This window comes from Pectinophora gossypiella, chromosome 17 (genome assembly GCF_024362695.1).
Source record: "Pectinophora gossypiella chromosome 17, ilPecGoss1.1, whole genome shotgun sequence".
Lineage (NCBI taxonomy): Eukaryota > Metazoa > Arthropoda > Insecta > Lepidoptera > Gelechiidae > Pectinophora > Pectinophora gossypiella.
The window spans coordinates 7331472-7352609 of NC_065420.1; the positions used below are offsets into that span (position 1 = coordinate 7331472).

The window sequence follows — 21138 nt, forward strand, 5'->3', positions numbered from 1 at the left end:
CCTGTATGTCTTATCACCAAAGCACTATGTAAAGGACAGGCGAATGTAAAACTCACTTGCACTCGCCTGTGCCTACCAATATACCGGTCCGACCGTCCAACTATATTTTGTTAATTGATTACCGAGTTACTACCCGCGGATACATTCGTATTGTACCTATATTACTTTTTCAACCTTAAATTTATTGTGTTAAGGGTTAATTTATACCTGTACTGCCTGACGTGAATTTGACACATCTTAAACCCATTATGGGTTTCAGTGTCGTAATGTAAGAATTTTATAATATCTTTTGTAATGAATGAATAAATAAATAAAAAAAATAAAATAAAACACACAACACAACAATACACACAACACAACACTACACACAACAAAACACTAAGTAACACCAACACACAAAACACTAATAACACTTATGTGCGTGGAGTACGTATAAGGTAGTATTACATTCATTCATTTAGTTGAGATAATTACTTTACTTATTACTTACTAGCGCATCGTTTGTTTACATTAGATAGAAAATGGTAGTGCAAAGTAAAACATAAATTGTGTAAATATTTAATGTACTTAATATAAAATATTCAATAGTAGTTTTGAACGTGTATGGGAATATTATACCGAAATATCAATATCTAGAATGGATACGTGTTTATGACTTTATGTTTGGTTTGTGGTTTCGCATATATAAGTGGTAAGTGTTTACAAAGTTTTTGCTTTAAGAACTGTAAACACGTGTATTTTTTAAATATATTTATGTACTTATGTAGGTATCATCGTAGGGTAACAAAGCAAACAAAAAAGTTCGGTAGGAGTTAATTTTATTACAATCTCATCACAGATTAAAGAATACCGGTGCAAAATTTTGCCAATGCCAATATTTAATAGATGGTGTTTTGCTTTAGCTTTGATCAATTGTTTTATCGTTTGGGTCGAGTGCGAGTTAACGGCCCCATCCATAGCCTCCGTAGCCCCAGCCGCCGCCCCAGCCGCGACCGCCCCAGCCTCCGTTGCCCCAACCGCCTCCCCAGCCGCGTCCGCCCCAGCCTCCGTGGCCCCAGCCGCCGCCCCAGCCGCGTCCGCCCCAGCCGCCGCCCCAGCCTCGTCCGCCCCAGCCGCCGCCCCAGCCGCGGCCTCCCCAGGCTGACTCCTGGCCTTCCAGCGCCTCCTCCGCAGCGGGTGCGGCAGCTTCAGCGTGTTCCGCCGGCACCACCACCGCCGCGTAGGCCAAGCCCACGCACATCAGCAAACCCAAACAGATTACCTGGAAGGTCAGAAAATGTTTACTTATTTACTTAGTTGGTTGACTGTTTCTTGAGTGATAATAAGGGGTGGGGGACGTCATAAAAATATTTTTATGTTACTTAAAAAATGAGTATTGAAATTAAATTTTATTATTTTATGGTACTCAAATCAACATGTAAAAAAATACCTAGGTAGGTACTTATACAAAATTAAAAAAGAACATAAAATTTTAAACAGATTGAGATAACACAGGAAAAAATATGAATCTTAAATTCATTTGAGGGGTCTTGGTGGTACTTACAGTGTTCATTGTAGCAGATTGTGTAGAACAGTGTGTGAGGAGGTTCGTTGAGAAGACCTATTTATACTCGGCCGCGTCCTGGCCACTGAGTAAGCACACAGGTAAATAACCGCTCGTTCACACAGGTACATGCACCGACATCCACATGTGATTATGACTAAGGTCTTATATTTGCAATCATTAATGAAACGCAAGACCGAAGTCAACGATTAACAGACATATCTACTAAATTTTCAAACAACTACCTCTATTTATCCAAGAAAGGACAGGATGTACGCTGTCTAAAGAAAATGCTTTCGTCACACGTGATTGTTTCTATTTGCGGAAGGATTTGTTGAAGCTTCCTTGAGTTTAAATTAAATATTTTAATTAATACATTAACAGGCTCCGTGGTCTAGTGGTTATAGCGTTGGGCTTAGGAACTGTAGGTCCGGGTTCGATTTCCGATGGGTACATTGTCGAAATCACTTTGTGAGACTGTCCTTTGTTTTGTAAGGACAGTGCTGGTTTGAATCATCTGATTGTCGGAAAAAGTAAGATGATTAGTGCTTCAGCCCATCCGTTGGTAAAACATCTTCACCAAACCGCAGTGGAGCAGCGTGGCACCCCCTCCGGTTGGTTAAGGAGAGGCCTGTACCCAGCAGTGGGAATGCTGGCTGTTTATGTTTATGAAATTAATTAAGTATGTAATCACGAATTACAAACTTTTGTGATGACATTGAGATACGGGATGGAGCGGCCCTTTGAAAGCCCATACGAGATAACTCAACTGACGCATAGCTTACGTGTATTGTTGTTCATAATATTCTTTGTGTATGTGAAATTAGAAGTACTAGGTAATATGATAATAATGCCACATTAATTTCAATGTTCAAAGCAAATTTGACCCTATTATAAGGTAGACTGCTTAGTTACTTACAATTAAGTGTGAGAACATGAATATAGTTTTAACACGAAAACGCATAATAAGTATAACTCTTTGTTTCGTTGTTTATGAATATTGCAAATTTGTAAGACATCGAAGAGAATTCGATCTGTTTTGTAAAACGCTTTATTACACTAAATTATTCACAATAGTGTGTGTATTGGAGACAAAAAAACTTGAATATATTATTTCAAGTGATCCTGATTCTCTCATATTATGTATGACACGCCTTGCACCCGAAAGTCGCAGAATTTAATCTCGGTTTACCTTTGAATTTGTTATTCGGTCATGTTTATGTAACTAATTGATGGAATATGAAGGAAAACTTAGTGGCGAAATTGAAAAAGTTAAAAGATACTTTATTAAGCTATTTTTGACGAGTCATTCCTCTTTTTGGTCGAAATTTATAAAGGAGATAATATTTATGTTGATTCACCCATATAATCTTCTAATAAACATGTGAGACCCATATAATAATAATAATTATGATATGTGAAGTATAATTAGGAGTCCAAGATTTCATCATCTCCCAAGCGTTATCCTGTTTTCTCAGGGTTCGCTTCCTAACCTGAAGATTTGACAGGTCCGGTTTTTTACAGAAGCGATTGCCTGACTGACCTTCCGACTCGAAGGGAAAACCGGCCTAATACAGGTTAGGTAACATACCTCCGAAACGCATTTATGTGGGTTTCCTCACGATGTTTTCCGTCACCGCTAAGTACGTGATAATCATTTATCTTGCGATCTCAAAGTGAGAGTGATAAGGAGTTCTGCAATTAAAGGACCAAAATTATCTTTTTGACTGGTATTGATTGCAGTGTTCTAATTCAACAAAGTGGGCTAAGTATATTAGTATACAAATTGGCGATGTAATTTTCTCAATCGACGAATTATTAAGCTGATAAGTCCTACTTATCAGTTAAACGTTTTCATTTCTAAAAGTTGATTGTTTTGTAATGACGTGATTTCACGATTTATGTTTGTTGCCCTTCGAACGAGGATTAGAAGCTACCTAATACATAAGATTCTAGTTTGCCTTATCCAATAATAATACGTTTACAGATTAATAATTTTTATTTTTAATATTATTATTACAGGACATTATTGTTACATCAATTGTAGTATCTGTACTAATCTGTAGGTGTAGTTATAGGTGGTTTAGATGTAACTGGAATGCAAACGATTCTATCTTGGATTTCAAAGCAACGTGTTACACCGTTGTTTGTGGTTTTTGCTCCCAGGGATTCTAAATGTTCCATCTTCCTTAAATTTTTTTTGAAGGCACCTGGGGAGCTTGTTGTTGATGTTACATGTGTTGTGTTAGAGTCTGGTATTTGTATATCTTCTGTCACATGAGAGATGACCTTTGCGGCTTGTTTTGTTAGAAATGGACGTGTTTTGTTGAACTTGTTTTTGATGTGATGTTTTAATTCTCGTAACAATGGAATACGTGGATGGCTAAAAAATAATTTATGGATTTATCCTATTTCCTGAAGGCACACCATTTCGGTTAACTAATTATACCTATAAAGTAATATATATTTTTATATCGAAAATTCAATATTGGGTTAACTTTAAATCTTATAAGCCAAATGAAACCAGCTAAGGTGTCTAAATTACTGTTTTTTATTTTGATCAATTTCAGTAAAAGAAATGGAGTGACTTCAGTAAAGGACTGCTTTGAGATAGATGTTTTATTGGGAAATGTTGGAAATCTGCGTCTTGCTTGGTAAATTGGGGTGTAAATGTTTGTATTATCATCGCGCAGGTGGGTAACTTGATTTTTACTTGATACGTACCCACATTCTATTCTTTTACCACGTAATTTACATCCATTAGTCATGTCAGTAGCTAAATCATCTTTCGGGATTTGGCCTTTATTCTTGTTGTAGCCGCAAAGAATTCTATCATTTATAGTTGTACATAGTTGATCATTATAATCATACCCACTGACTTGAACGCTGCTACGAAGCATTTTCTTTTCATCTGTCTTTTTTTTCAAGTGTCCATTTAGAAGAATTTTTGTTTTATTTTTTTGAGCACGATGTACCGGAACATTAGTTTCTGTCACGTTTTCTTCCTGCTGATCAAGACTGATTTGCGTACTAATTATGAGGTCAGCAGATTCAGAAGTTTCTGTGACTTCATCACTCGTTTGATTTGATTCATATTTTTTTATTACAGTAATATTTTCTGACGTTATTTCTTCACTAAGATTAAATTCTAAAAAGTCATCATCGGTGTCTTCATTGGATTCAATGATGGGTTCTTTCTTCATACTGTTATTATCATATTCATACAACAATGGGTCTAGCAGTTCATTCCCAAGTTTAGGCGCACAGTCTACTAATATTAACTTACATATTATTAAAAATATCTGAAATTTTTTATAAACATTAGGTGTTGTTAAAATTGGAAGTAAATCAATAGTTTATTGCACTTACTGAAGACGACATTGGCATTGGCAGGTAATATCCGTAAAATTGAAAAATTGCTTTTTGATTGAATTCACATTATTAGATTCTGCATTACTCGTGTGGTCACTAATCAATTTACGGTCAGATTTACCGACTGTTATTGATTAGACATTTATGATCTTCCATATTTTTTTTGTATAAAAATCAAGTACCTACCTAAATATGTTTACCTCGTGTGTAATATTACACAAAAATAAATGGTACATCAGTTGGGAGATAAAATGCTGCGTTAATATATAAAGACTTCAAAAAACTATGTAAGCTAAGTAGAGGTGTGTGGACTGCTGTGCTTAATCTTATGGGAACATTTCTTTGAGAACATTATCCTCCTCGCTTCCAGCTTTGAACTGAATAACGCAGTAGCATAGAATAAGGAATAATACTACGTGCCGTAGACACGAAGACAATCAACAATCGATTGGATGTATTGCGCCTCATGTGAGCGCTATGCCTAAATATCAACAATATATTTTTGATTATAGCGCGTATCCGCGGCGGATCCTTTTGCGTGATTCAATACAAATCTATTACGGTTACTTCTTACTGTTTTAAGTAAGTAATCGTTACGTGAAACATGCTAGGGCCCTTTAACAGCTCAATAATAATCCTGATATCAGGGTTGAGAAGGTTGGTAATCCATCTCACAACCCACACGATAGAAGAAGAATACAAATCTAACGCATTGATGGGAATACACCGTTCCCGCTCTCGCTGCCATCATGTTTACTGCCTAACGCCTGCCTGAGTGGTCCGATCCATACACAGACGTCAGATGATCCAGAAAAGATCAGGGAGATTAAATAGGCCACATCAAAGCAATTCATCTAACAAATGCAAACAAATGTCAAATAGCAATATTGCTGTTATAGATGAATTGCTTCGATGTGGCATTTTAACCCCCCAGCTGTCCTACTCACGAGAACTGGAACGGACCTCTGTTATTTAACTGGGTTAGAGATATTTTTGGGATATACCGAGAAAGTGGTGTGTCAGGATCGTAAGTGGAATTCCGTGGTCTCTGCCTACCCCAACGGGAAATAGGTGTTCTCGTATGTTATGTAAGTATGTACAGTCATGAGCAATATAATGTACCCACTTTAGGACTCTGTCGCACTAACATATTTGACATTTAGTAGATTTACAGTTCAATTTGTCAAAAAAGTTAATGTGACATGGTACTAAAGTGTATACATATTAAAGCTCGTGACCGTATGTATACTGAACTGTTGGACCAGATACAGTAACCAACCACACAGAGGCGTATTTATTAGCATACTTGTATAAGTATATATACCACATATCTCTATAGATATGATGCAGTCAATATTAATTTGTCTACAGTAAATTACTGAGAGCTTTTTGTTGAATTATTATCGAATTCGTTATTGAGTATTTATTGCTTTCGGTAATTTTCTGTAAGTATACTTTCTTTATCTAATGAAATAATATTCTTTAAGTAAGCGTGAAAAAAGTCCAAAAGTGCAATCGCACCAAATATAAAGATTTTGTAAAAATACTAAAATCTTTTTACATTCCGCTGCATTACGCTCTCCATAGTTTTAAGTCCTTTTTCTATTTGACAGAATGACATTATATTCTCTTTGAGAATGACATTTGGCCTCCACAGCCCTTCAAACATATTTTTCAAATAACCGTTGCTATAATATATCCATAGCCCATATCCTCTATACATCCATCCAAGATGAAGTTGTAATTAATAGTAAAAATCTAAAAATAAGATATAAATCAAAAACATGTGATAGCGGCCACCAATACGTTGTCCACCGCCAACGGCGTCCTCGAGTCCATGCTGCAATAGACTATAATGAAATGTGTATTCAATCAAATGACAGTAAGTACAAAATTACATTGTTTTGCTTACTTATTAGTATTTTTTCATAAATGTTTTTGTAAATATAATTTTGCCACAATATTCCTTCAAGTTTAAATGGCCTGGTCGACACAAAGAAAACATGGAGAGAAAAATAAGAACATAGAAAACCACAAAAAGTTTAAACCCGGTGAAAAGAAAAAAGGTGGGAAAAAGGAAGAGAACAAAGAAGATAAAACAAATAAAAAGCCCGAGAAGATAGGGAGCAAAGCAGGGAATAAAGAAGAAAAGAAAGATTCCCTTGCAAATGTTCCGCTAAAAACTGATTCTAAACTGTCAAAGGGACGCGTTTCATTTCTGTTTGTTAATAAATTATTTTCGGATACGAACTTATCTAAACACATAGAAGTAGTTAAAGATTTAGATGCAACAGAGGCGAAGAAAAAGTACGATTTATCGTCTGTTAAGGGCAAAATTTTAGAGAAAATGATCAATGACTATAAACATACCGTATCACTCACCGGCCTAATAGATGAGCCTAATAGATCCACAAGTTTGATAACCAAAAGTAAATTAAATAAAATTTTATCTAATTATGAGAAAAAGAGACAAAAAAACGAAGAATTATCTTTAAAGAAGTATGAGTTGTATGGCACCGATGAGGATGATATAGTAGAAATATATAATACTTTTGTTACGCATCGTAATTTTATGAGTAAATCTGGCGGAAGATTTTCTAATCTAACGAAGAGGTCACGGATAGATAATGCTTTGTTGTTTATGATTATGAGTCAGTACGAAACATTACAAAATAAAAGACGTATACCGATTGGAAAAGTTATATTGACAAAATTGTTTAAAATGTCCTTTAGACAAAAATGAGCAATTAACATTTTTTTTTTTTTCGGGTAAAACATTTCAATGGGATTGTTAAAAAAGAAAGATAAAACAATCATACCTCGGATAAAAAGGAAACAAACATTTTGGCAAAAATTGTTTAAAAGAAAGAAAGTATCAATAGCAGATTTTCCTGATTGTGATACATCCTCTGCATGTACATTCGATAAAAAATCGAAAAAGCAGAAGGCAAAAAAGCTGAATAAAGAAAAAACAGAAGCTATAGTTACCCTGCTTAGACATATTGACGTAGCTACAGGATTAAACCCAGAAGAAGTGAAAAAAAAACTTGCTTTAAGTAAAAACGAAGGAAAGATATTTGATCAATTTTTGGACGAGCAAAACTTGAAAACTAAGAAGGGTGAAATAGATAAAGAGAAGGTACAAAAATTATTGAAGAAACATAAAAAACGAAACGGGTCAATGGATCTTAGTGATGTCGATTTAGAGGATGTTAAAAAGATGTTATCGAATCGTAGCTTCAAAGACGAGCAGATAGATGACCTAATGGAAGATTGGGCTCGACCTGGGAAAAGAAAAAAGGATGTGCAGATAGATGACCTAATGGAAGATTGGGCTCGACCGGGAAAAAGAAAATAATCAAAAAACAAGTTTATAAATCAAAAAGTGACATATTAATTCATTAACAAAACTGAAAAACAATTGCAGTAAGTAATTCATATTCACGTCGGTTTATGTGATAATTAATTATTGAAGAAAAATGAAACATTCTGGTGTTTAAGATGTTTACTTAATAAAACATTAAACGAAATAAATTGTTACCCAATTTTAAAATTTGATATTCTCAGTTTTATTCAGTTGTATCTTCCTTATTGTTAACTCAAATGTGTAAAAAAACTAAAATGTGTTTTTACAGGGATTTCTTCACTATTATCCATAAAGAATTTGAAAATAATTTTCCTCAAAAGGTAGTTACCAACAGTCAATCATTCAAGTTCAGTGACTGGGCTACCGTAGGCATTCGCAAAAGTAGAAATACTCTTTATTCTTTATATGAGGAAAAAACGTATACACACGCTGATAGTTTCAAAAGCTACGTCAAAAATTATTCTAAAATATTTCGAAGAGTGTGTTATACAGCCAAACAGATGCATATTAGTAGTAAAATAAAGACCGCGGATAATAAAATAAAGGCAGTTTGGCAAGTAATAAATAGTGAAACAAAGGCTTCTAAACCGCGTGAATTAGAATACAATATAGAATCGGGCACTGGGTTAGTAAAACAAGATAAAGATGTAGCTGAAGTTTTTGATAAATTCTTCACGAACATCCCTGTAAAAACTACAGAATCTCTCAGGTCCTCTCCTGTTCAAGCTGATATATTATTAAAAAGTAATGTTACTGCTTGCACTGAATTATTTGATTTTAAACGCGTTGATCCGAGTAGTATTGTTAAAGTATTCAAACAGCTGAAACTTAAAACCTCGAAAGATTTATGGGGATTGTCTGTCAAATTGATGAGCTCTGTTATTGATATCTTAGCACCATATCTAGCTTACATTTTTAATATGAGTGTTGAAAATGGCACTTTTCCAAATTTAATGAAAATCAGTAAAGTTATACCTCTTTTTAAATCGGGCACAAAATCAGACCCCACGAATTATAGACCGGTTTCTATTCTACCAGTACTTAGTAAAATTTTCGAGAAAATTATTCTCGACCAACTGCTATGTCATTTTAATTTAAATAACTTACTCCACAGCCAGCAGTTTGGTTTTACTAAGGGTCGGTCTACAACAGACGCGAGTGTGACATTTGTTCGACACATTTTCGATGCTTGGGAGAAGTCGCAGAATGCCGTAGGAGTATTCTGTGACTTGTCTAAGGCGTTCGACTGCGTGGATCACGAGACCTTGCTTTTGAAATTGAGGCACTATGGACTAAATAATGGAGCTCTCAGTTTGTTAAATTCATATCTAGGTGGTAGGATACAAAAGGTACAAATCAATAGTACAACTTCTTCGGGCTCTCATGTTCAAATGGGAGTTCCTCAAGGATCCATTATGGGTCCGTTTCTTTTTTTAGTGTACATAAATGATTTACCTTATGTAGTACAGAACCAAGCTGACATTGTGCTGTTCGCGGATGACACTTCTCTTATATTTAAAATCGACAGAAAGTTAGAGGAATTTGACGAAGCAAACAGCGCTGTGTCGCAGGTTCTAAGTTGGTTTACAGTAAATAACCTAGTTCTAAATGCTAAGAAAACGAAGTGTATTAAATTTGTTCTACCAAACGTAAAGAAAGTAAATAATAACATTAAAATTAACGATGAGAAACTAGATTTTGTTGAACACACAGTTTTCTTAGGAATTACTGTAGATTCAAAACTTCAATGGGGCCCACATATTGTATCACTAGCGGGCAAGCTAAGTTCAGCAGCATATGCCGTCAGAAGGATCCGACAACTCACAGATGTACCCACTGCTAGACTTGTCTACTTCAGCTACTTCCACAGCATAATGTCTTACGGTATTTTGCTGTGGGGTCGAGCCGCTGATGTAGAAACTATTTTCATCATTCAAAAAAGAGCAGTTCGCGCTATTTATAAGCTGCGTTGTCGGGACTCTTTGAGGGAGCTGTTTAAAGAAATAAATATACTGACGGTCGCAAGTCAATATATATATGAAAACATTATGTATGTACGTAAAAACTTATCTCTCCTTCCGAGAAACTGTGAAAGGCATACTTACAATACAAGAAATAAACATAAAATTGCTATTCAAAATTCTAGATTAAGTAAATTAAATTCATCTTTTTTGGGGTTATGTATACGTTTTTACAATAAAATACCAGATAATATTTTAAATTTGTCAGAAAATAAATTTAAAGCTCATGTGAAGCTTACTTTATGTAAAAAAGCTTATTATAAGATTAATGACTACCTAAATGATAAAAATGTCTGGTATTGAATGTGTTCCTCTAGTTATTAAATAACTTGTAATGTATATCCTCATTGGTTTTTAAAAGATGTGTTGCTGTTGCAGTTTCTTGTCATTTCTTCTCCTCAGCCATAACACCTTGCGAAATGACGTAAATTCAAAAATGTTACATTGACCTTCAACAAGTTTATCCATGATAATTACGTTGAATAAATGATTCTGATTTCTGATTTCTGATTTCTGAAAGAAAAAATAATTATTCCAAGAAAAATTGAGAGGCGGACATGTTGGGAAAAAATAAGCGAATCATGTTTCTCTTGCTGCGGAAAGAGAGTGGAAAGACGAATAAAAAAGAAACTAGGACATGCATCAGACTACTCTGTGGCTGGTATGAATTTGGGGAATGTTTTGGAGGTCTTAGCTGAATTGAAAGGATCAGACCGTAAAAAGAAACATAAAGCTGGCTCTCTTGGAGCAATTGTTGACAAAGCCCAAAAGGGTGAGATGATAAGTCTGCTCAAACATTTTCGTGCAATGAAAAAACACGGTATAGAAGTGGATGACTTAAAGAAAAGATACTCTTTAACTACATCACAAGGAAAGGATCTAGTCAAATATTTAAGAAAAAATAAACTTCTGGATTCAAATACAAGCATAAACGAAAAACCAAAAATAGACTTGAAGAAACTAGATATGAAAAAATTAAATGACATAATAGAAAAACACGAAAAAAAGAAGTCTAATGAAGACTTGTTTGTGACTGGCTCGAAATTTGATGAATTGGTAGATGAGTACAAAAATAATAGAATATCTCTAGACAGTTTGTCTAAAAAACTAAAAGTAAATAAGGAAGATATAAATGATTTAATTGAAAAATATGGAAGTTCAAGGAACAGTAAGCGGAAGATTTCTCTTCCGTCTGACTTAATAAGTCAGTTCCAATCCAAACTTAAATTATTAAATAAATAATTTAGTTAAAGGACTGCCTCGATTTTTCAAATTCGTTAATCACAACTTATTTTTAATTGTTTGTAAACGCTTTAATTAAAGTAATAAGACAACTTAAGCTTATTTTTACTGTTGTATTAAGTGTTATACATTGTTGTCTTTGTGTTTTTTTTTCCTAAAATAGTCTCACAACTATATTCCGATTGGGGTAGTCATAGCTACATCAATTGCAAGATGAACTAGTAACCACACCTTTGAGATTTCTGTATTATTTAAATTTTGTAAATCCTTTACACGTCTGAAAACTATTAAAAATACAAGATACTTAGAGGTAGCCAAGAGCTTGTTGCAACCATACTTTTGATGCGATTTATGGAAGCAATCACGCTGTAACAAAAAATAAACAAACTAATGGTTAACAAAGTACGAGTAATCAAATAAAGGAAGCAGTGACAACGTTCTCCAATTCAAAGTAAATCGTTAATGTTTGACAAGTAAATTCATTCTTCGTCAAAACTTTATCGACTGTTATTTTGTAGTGTAAAATATAACTTGTTTTGTGTCTTTGTTGACAGGTTATTTTTATAAATTAAGTAGAGATAAAGTGAAGATGATACTTGTTAATCAACATTTCAATGTCTTCACGCAAACAAGAAAAAAATGTAGAGATTGTGCAAATAAAAGAAAAAAAGAAGAAATCTTGTGCTCAAAGGACATATAACGCATGTTGTCGTTGTTGTTGCCGTCTAATAGGAAGATGTTTTAGTGCCTTATTTAAGAGTTGCTGTAGATGTTTAGGACATTGTGTGAAAGGTATATTTCGGGTGTGCAGTAGAAAAATAAAAAGATGTCTAAGAAAACATGTAGTAGGAGTTCCATCTTTGCACCCAGTTGAGTATGCGAATAAAGGAGCACAACAACTAGGAGATAACGTTGATAAACTTTTGATAAAGTTGAATGAGTTTCAAGGTAAAAGAAGTAAAAAAGCTTCTATAACCACCATGGTAGAGGTAGCTGACAAAGGCGAATTAATAAGTTTATTTAAGAAACGGTTGAAAGTCCTTAAGAAACAGGGACTAGAAGTAGCTGAGTTAAGCGACAGATATTTTTTAACTCCAGTACAAGAAAAGGAACTAAAAAAGTTTTTGGAAAAAAATAATATGTTAACCTATTCATCTGGAAAAGCTAAAGTAGACATAAATAAACTAGACGAAGATGGAGGAGTTAAAAAACTACTTGCAGAACACGATAGAATTGAAAAAATTGAAAAATGGTCAGATAATATTCAAAATAAACAAACTTTAGACAAAACAAAACGCGAAAAATTAGAGAAAATGGTTAAAGATTTGAAAAATAGAAAGATATCTGTTTCGGCTTTAAAATCGAAAATGAATGAAGTGCAATTAGATCAATTAGTTCAACAATACGAAGAACTGAAAAAACAACATTTGACAAATTCTAGACTGGAGTTTATCGGATCAAAAATTGAATTTATCAAGAAAGAAGTGTCTAAAATGAAAAGCAAAATACATGATAAGAAAGTTGGTCTAATTTAAATGTTTGTTTGATTATGTACACATTTAATTCAATAATGTTATAATGTTACTTCCCAAATTGGAAAAGATAAATATTTCATTCATGCATTAGTTTTTTACTTATTTTATATTAAGCTATATTTTTAGATATTATAAGAAATATGGGAATATGATATAGGTACAGGGAGGCCCAATTTATTTGTGTCTTTCATAATTTGTCTGCTATTATTATTTTAACTAGGGGGCACATTTAAGAATTATTGAGAAAATAATGATTTCTGAAAATCTCAATAAAACTACAAAATGGGTCATATATCCTAAACCGTAAATAATAGATAAACATACATGTGGGTGTTTTTGGTAGTCAATGAGGCCCTCTACCTTTTCTTTTGTTTTGTATTTCAACCTTTGGGCCAACCTGTATACTGCAGACATTTTAGATTATAATAATGTCCCCTACATTTTTTAGCATAATAAGCATTCATAACCTTTTTTATTTTATTTATGACATAGCAATACATCAATTAGGCAACGATAGTTTCTTTTTCAGGTGGTGAAAGCATTCCCTCTTCAAAAAATAGGGATTACAGAAATCAAAGGAGGAAATCAGCAGCGAGTAAAAAAAATGTAAGGAAGCATAGATCACCTGCTCACAACAACGACCCTAGAGGTGGCAGAAAATCAAAATCTCCCGCAAAAATTCCACCTTCACCTCCTCAAACTCCAGAAAAAATCCGAAGGAAGCCCATACCTCCTGCTCCTGTCCCTGTACCTGCTCCTGAACCTCCAGTAGTGAGAAGGAAGATAAGTAGACATGTTGCGCAAGTATTAAACCAGACAAATGATTTGAAAATTAGAAAGAAATCTAAATCTCCGGAACCTCCCCCTCCACCTCCAACTCCACCCCCAATTGAACACAAAGTTAATCTAGCTGCTAAACTAAGCAAAAGATTATGGGACTTCATGAATCGTGATCTAAACCCTCCTGAAGTTATAAGCACAGATAATCCATTAGAACCGAGAAAAGAACCTGTGCCAAACAAAGGTAAAAATGTGGTTCCTCCAAAACCTCCGGAAGTTTATCCACCAAAACCTAAAACCCATTCAATTGCAACCCAGGACTATAAAGACAGGAAGAAGAAGGATTCCAGCGATAAAAGTTTTCCACCAGATTCACCCAAACATGAAAATAAATACAGTAAAAGGGACGAATTTGATAGGAATCCCGTCGTACAGCATAATGAAGTAAAAGTAAAGTCAAAAAAGGTTAAAGAAAAAGTTAAGGAAGAGGAAGAGGAAGAAAAGAAGAATCCAATAAAAATGCAAATGAGAAAACAGATTTGGGCAATATCCAAACCATTCATAAAAAGAAACGAACGTATTAGTAGTTTAATGAAAGCAAACAATATTGACTTAGATAGTATTAGAATAGACAAGCTCGATCTCAGTCTTATAGATATTAATCAGCTGGGAATTGAAAATAAGGCACTGAAAAAGAGTATAATATGGTTGTTGAAATAAAAGATCTGTAAGTACTTATCAGTCAAACTTCTCACAATTCATAACTTAAAATTTACTTATGGACATGCAGGGTATGGCGCTATACATGATAGATATATAGATATTCTAAAAATTCACAAGATAGCATAATATGAAAAACTAGTCTGTTGTACTGAACTAACGGTTTAATAGCTGACATATTGTTTTATATTCTAAATGATTAATAAACTATAAGACAATAAAATATGTTGTTCTTTATTCATAATGTAGTCCGAGTCACAACTCCATATCCGTGTCACAAAATAGATTAGGTACGTACGATACAAAGTTATTTTATTTTTCTGTACAATTAGGCTGTAAAGAAAATGGTATGAGATAAATGTTTTATCAGCCGAATGAAATAGTTTGGTGAATCTAAGAACGTTGTTTTCATTATTCAAAAATATTAAAGATCTTCTCATCCTCTTCGGTTCACGGATCCTAGAAATGATGAACGTCCATTCATAGGTCTGCCAATGGATCGGCCATAGGGTCCCATACTGATCATGCCTCCAGGGTTTCCGTAGATCCCTCTACCCATTTGTGGGGCGCTGAGGACAACTGACACAAAACTGCAGAACAGCGCAAGTAGAATCTAGGGAAAAATAAGTTAATTATTATTATTACAGAGCCATACAATGTTACATTACCTAAACTGAACTTGTATGGTCTATTCTGTAGTTTGGTTCGATACCTAAAAACACCAGCACTGAGTGGAGTATTATAGAATAAAGATCATACTACGGGTTTAGGTATACAATTTCGGCAAACCTAGTTACAATAAGCCACGTGAAAAAGAGGTCTTATTTAAATGCAGCCCCTAAAATCAATTTGAAGGTATGCTCCATACCCTCTCCGGTTAATTGTGGGGGGTCTGTGATGAAATAATGAATGAAGCGTTGTAAATAAAAGCTTAATTTTACTTACAGTAATCCTCATGTTTGTAGATCAAGGCGTGGCTTGTAACTGGAGAGCTACCGACTGCTGCTTATTATATACTAACAGTGTGTTGTGGTTATTTTATTTAATTACGTAATAAATAGTAACTAATAATTATAATGCAGGATCCGAGGATGTTCGTCATTGATTTCCATAGTTCACATTGGGGTTCCTTGTGATTCAATTTTAAAGGAGCTTGTTCAAACTTCCGTGCGTTGTCAAGGAAACTGGATTACACCACTGGGGTGTTTTTTGTAACCACACCTTTGTTGCACCGGGTGAAAGCCCTCAGCGTTCCCCATTTGTCCGGTCAAGTAGTTGATGCCATCTGCGGCAAATGTACAATAATAAGTCACGTCAAAAAAAAGCAAAAAAAGGTAACCACACCGCTCTGCCCACTATGATAATGATTTTTAATACTTAATATATGTGGAAATTTTTTGTTGGCATGTAGCTTCTTAGAGTTGTGTATATTTTGTGTAATTTTGCTGTAAATTTCCCTAAAAATAAATAAATAAAAAAATAAATAAATAAATAAATTAATCTGTATTTTATTACCCTCACAAGAGAAAGACTGTCCTCTGCATGTTATGGCTAATCTTGAGAATCACTGAACGTTTTTTGTTATCATCTGTATTAATTCACAAAGACCCATACCTACTCATAGGATACAAAATCGTGCCCAGGCGAAGCCTGTCACTCGAAAGTTTTTCCTAAAGCAAAAAATCAGTAAGAGTTTATATTGATCAGAGCGGTCGCAAAATATTTTCTCGTTCATGTGAAAATCTTACTCGTACGGAACCAATATGCCTGCATTAAGATGAATGTAACCCGTAATCACGACTGAAGTGCGGTTACAGAATATATATTATAATTAGAGTCACGTACTTATTATTTGTTATTCTCGTCTTTGAATCCATCTTTACGTCAAATACTTTTCATACAAAGAATTTATTTTCCAGTGTATCATAAAAGATTAATTGAAATTTGTGGCTTCACTGAATCGATTGATTTGTACTTATATGTAAGTAAGCTCGTAAATACGGACGGTATTGCATCCTGCATAATAAATATAATATAATAAAGCTTAGTTTGTCTGACATATTTAATACAGTTAGTATTGTATTAAAGTAAATGATTTACATAGCTTTATTTCGTGAATTGTACGTTAGATGTATGGAATTTTGGTGATGACGGTATGTGGCGTCGCTTTTATGTCGAGCTGGGTGTCACCCATGCCAGGGACAACTGTAACAAAGTCAAATATATCAGAGTCTTCAACTTTGAGACCCCTCAATGTGGCTCGCAACAAAGTGAACAAAAATCTAAGTCCAGATCAGAGACGGAAAAAGTGTTGTCCGTACAACTTTGATAGTAGTAATTGTGTGGTGATAGACGACAGAGTACTGTGTGGCTACGATAACAATAAGGGGCGGCCTCGTAGTAAAAAAGTTGCCCAGCCGTTGACAGGAGGCTGTCGGCTCCGCGGTGGACGGATAGAGTGCGGGTATGTGGACGGACCATTCGTCCACGAATATCAAAAAATACCAAAACCCGTTACCAAAATGATGATTAGGCTTAGAGAACTAATCTCGGATGAGAATGGACGATCTACAAAGGAAAATACAATGGGAGAAAATCCAGACTACGTATTTCGGAGGAGACTACATCCAGGTTGCGTAGAGATTAAAGATCGCATTGTGTGCACGCGTAAACGGTGAAAGAGTGTGTACCATTTATTTATCGTGGTCTCAAGCCAGTAATCTACATATTTTGTAAAATATAGAATAACATACAATACCTGTAATCTTAGTAAACGAACGTCCGGTTGTATGCTTCATTCCGGTATTTGTATACTTAATTAATTGGTTGCCTGCTAATAATGCATCGAGCAAAGTTTCAATTCATTTTAATTAGGCATGGAAATATAATGCTGGGCGTATGTATACACACAAATCTACATTGTAATTGCGGCAATTATAAAGGTACCTACACGGCTTACATATACATAAACTAAACTCATACACAATACTCTGGCTAATCTAGGGTGGTATTAATAAACTAATCTCAGCTGAGACTGCCCTCAAGATCGTGCTCAAGTCCCTGTTTTTATATGAGAACTGTCACATTGACATGATCTTGAGGGCAGTCTCGACGCTGAGATTAGTTTATTAATACCACCCTAGAGTCATACATAGGTGCATACTGGTGGTGATTCCTATACACACCACCTAATTTTATTTTAAGTTATACCCGACATTTTCTTATCCGCTGAAAAAAAAGGGACGGGTAATTGACACATAAAATTTATGAAACACACCTCAATTTTAACCAAATTTTTATATTGGCCAATAACCCGACAGAATTAAGTTGAGAGCACATGTCAAACGGGTTGCATATTAGCGAGATGCCTATTTTATTCGCCCGGGTTATTCACTCATTTTAAAATTAACAGTTGTCAATCATCCGTCCCTTTCCTTTTCGTGGGATAAGAAAATGACAAGTATAACTTAATACAATAAAATTAGGATGTATGTCTGCAGGAATCGGGGCCAATGTCGCCTTAAAACATATTTATGAATTGGAACGGGATACAGCAGTATGGGAGCATCAGCTTCACACCTACGTCAGGGTCTGTAAGAAACGCAGTTGTCAGCACTTTTACCAAGATAAAGAGGTATACAGGAATGTGGCTACGTGGCTAGTGCTATTATTGATTCTGTGGCAGGATAGAGCTCATCATATAAGTACCTGATTATTATCAATCTATATTTCTCAGAATGCGGTATTAATTTTAGCAGAATGTCAATTTAAATTTTGTCGAATTTTGTTCTGCACTATTAAAAGTTATAGTTTCCGGCAATTTGATTGGTTAAACAGCCAGCCGAACAGTAGATGTAGTATAACTTTAATTGAAATAACTCGGACCAAGCTATATTTTAATTTTATCCCACTTCATTACCAAGTTCCTTACATTTGAGTTTAGTGAGTTGAGTGGTACATTAAATAGCATCACGCCTGTATCCCCGCAGGGGTAGGCAGAGGTGTAGTAAGGTGTATTGGAGGTGTAGTTAGTGTTAGATGTGTATTTGCCTTAAAATATGCGTTGCCGCTTATCTCACAAACTGGGTGTCATCACTACCCTACAAAAGACCAGGAGACGATCAGACGACTCTGGTCAGATCTCCAAGCGATTATGGTTCGGGAATCCCTAGAGCAAATGAAAAGAAACGTTGCAGCGGATACGATTTCAATACTGGTAATTGTAAAACTATAGATGACCGAGTGTTGTGTGGATACAACAGGAATGTTGGGTGGCCTATCAGTAAGAACAGTGGCAAGGAGTTGTCTCAAGGGTGCCGTCTGCGCGGAGGTAGAGTTGAATGCGGCTACGACAACGGTCCTATTTCATACAACAATCTACCATTAAGAAATAGAGAAACTACCCAGATGGACCAAGGAAAAACAAATAAAGAAGATATGGTAAATAAGCAAAGTAATGATCAAACAACACCGTGTGTGACCGGTAAGGATACTCCAAAAACACGGCCTCAAAATTGTGTTGAAATTGAAAATCGTATTGTTTGCGACGGCAGACCGTTATAATAGTCGTTTTTTTACTTACTTAGAATAGTAATCGTTACCTATTTCAGTAAGTATTCATTATTATGTAAGTGAATACTTCGTTAAATTCTACCGCATTATCGTCCCATAACGGCATCGAAATTATTACATCGTGTCCTGCATGCCCAACCTGCACGCAGGAGGATCTAATGAGCGCTACAGATAGCGCCATACTTGTTGCCAGGGCCGATACTGTTCAGTTTGCCATCGACACGATAAGAATTGTTTTATATGTATCGCCTGCTAAAATGTATCGAGCAAAGTTTGAGAGAGTTACTTTGAATCTAAATGTAGTAGAAGGCAAATGCTATTAATACCCGTAACTCTGTAAGACTGGGATGAGCACTATCTAACTACCTTCGCCATAGCATTCACCGGTTCTTATTCTGTAATGTTCATCATTCTCATCATTATAACACGAAAGAAATACAGTTATACTTAATTAAAATTTATAGCATGAGTGAATCTAATCAGTTTATTGGAACCGAAGCGTTTCAAAACTGCTTTTAACAATACACAGTTTTGGAAGTAACTCATGTTTCAGTTTTATCAAACTACGCTTGCACGACCAACGTTACCTGTTTATTAGTTTTGCGGACTGAACATTACATGTATGGTATTTGGCTGCAAATATGCATCATCGCGCTTTGGACAAACTTGGTGTCGCCACGAAATTGCGTACCTTGCAGAAGATCAGGAACCGATTACGAAATCAGTTCCGAAAATCCAGCTCTTAAAAGAGTTAACGAAACAACTAAAGCCAATAACAAAAAGCCTTTGAAAGGTTTTTCTTCAAAATTCGTCAAGGACATCCAACGGAAACGATGCTGCCCATACGACTTTGATAGCAGCAAATGTATAGTGATTGACGACCGAGTGTTGTGTGGGTATAACCGTAATAAGCACAAGCCTCTTAGTAAGAAGATTGCGCATGAGTTGTCGCAGGGGTGTCGTCTGCGTGGGGGGCGGGTGGAGTGCGGGTACCTTTCTAAGGGCGATTACTCGTACTACAGGATACCACCACCGCCGCCTCCGCCGCCGACTGCAATGAAATACTCATACATCGAAGAGGACCCTACAGACAGAACAGAAACAACTAGACCACCGACTACGACCACCACCAAACCAAAAAATTGTATTCAGTTTCAAAATCGATACGTGTGTCAACGGTAAAAGTGATTAACGGTAGTGGTGTTGTTGTTCTGTTTTGTTAATTTTTCTTTTGTTAATTTAACATCATACAGTGGTATCTATAGGGTTTATGTTATCCATAATATGATTAAATAGAAGACCAATAAAACTTAGTCACCCGCCTATCTCAACGTCCATTTCAAACCTTCGATAACAAACGTACGGACAATGTGGAATGAAATGTCAGTATTTAACATGCAAGGAGCTGCTGGATGCGGGCAGCGCAGGACCGATCGTCGTGGAGATCCTTGGGGGAGGCCTATGCCCAGCAGTGGGCGTCGTACGGCTGATGATGACGAGCAGTTGATAAAGAGCGCTATGAAATGTGCTATACAGTTAAAAAAAAATACGTGAATCTATACAGGATGTTACTGACATCGTAACGAAAACTTTGAGAGATGATTCAGACCATTTTCTGTCGCAAAAGTATGGAACTGAAAATAACTTAAAATAAAACAAAAAAATCGTGAATTTTCTGACAGGTAATTCCACTTGATTTCCACTTAGAATCATAGTTTGAATCTTCCCCCTCAGTATTCGTTACGATATCACTAACAACTATAGTTAAGTACTTACTTGTATAGCTACCTGTACTTGTATGGGTGTAACTGACATCATAACAAATACTCAGAGGGACGATTCAGCTCATTATTCTGAGTTATCAAGTCGAATTTTCCATCGCAAATGTATAGAATTGAAAATAATTTAGAAAAGCTAAAAAAAAACACAACTAACACCCTGTATAGTTCACCGTTCGTCAGACTTCACTTATTATCACTGTAATAT

At 35.3% G+C, this 21138-nt stretch overlaps 3 protein-coding genes and 1 long non-coding RNA gene across 5 annotated transcripts in view; 2 read left to right on the forward strand and 2 right to left on the reverse strand.

Moving 5' to 3' along the window:
* The window catches only part of LOC126374477 (ejaculatory bulb-specific protein 3-like), a 401847-nt gene that overhangs the window by 326214 nt on the left and 54495 nt on the right, over window positions 1-21138 (forward strand). The gene's annotated exons all lie outside the window — the stretch shown is intronic.
* On the reverse strand, window positions 802-1691 carry LOC126374502 (uncharacterized). The gene is made up of 2 exons (XM_050021178.1): window positions 1544-1691; window positions 802-1261 (listed from the first exon to the last, which is right to left on the reverse strand). Exons 1-2 carry the CDS (start codon window positions 1550-1552, stop codon window positions 941-943), a joined length of 330 nt encoding a protein of 109 aa, XP_049877135.1. The 5' UTR covers window positions 1553-1691; the 3' UTR covers window positions 802-940.
* Window positions 6894-8273, forward strand: LOC126374619 (uncharacterized). Its single transcript, XM_050021308.1, has 2 exons — window positions 6894-7344; window positions 7927-8273. The coding sequence occupies exons 1-2, from the start codon at window positions 6894-6896 to the stop codon at window positions 8271-8273; spliced, it is 798 nt and encodes a 265-aa protein (XP_049877265.1).
* Window positions 14725-15580, reverse strand: LOC126374529 (uncharacterized). Its single transcript, XR_007567449.1, has 2 exons — window positions 15526-15580; window positions 14725-15193 (listed from the first exon to the last, which is right to left on the reverse strand). It is a non-coding gene; the product is annotated as an uncharacterized LOC126374529 (long non-coding RNA).

What these genes read in the sequence shown, in the direction of transcription:
- LOC126374619 (XM_050021308.1), top strand. Translation starts at nt 6,894, where the DNA reads ATGGCCTGGTCGACACAAAGAAAACATGGAGAGAAAAATAAGAACATA. An exon ending in CACAAGTTTGATAACCAAAA is followed by an intron (nt 7,345 to 7,926) that starts GTAAATTAAATA and finishes ATATTGACGTAG; the next exon opens with CTACAGGATTAAACCCAGAA.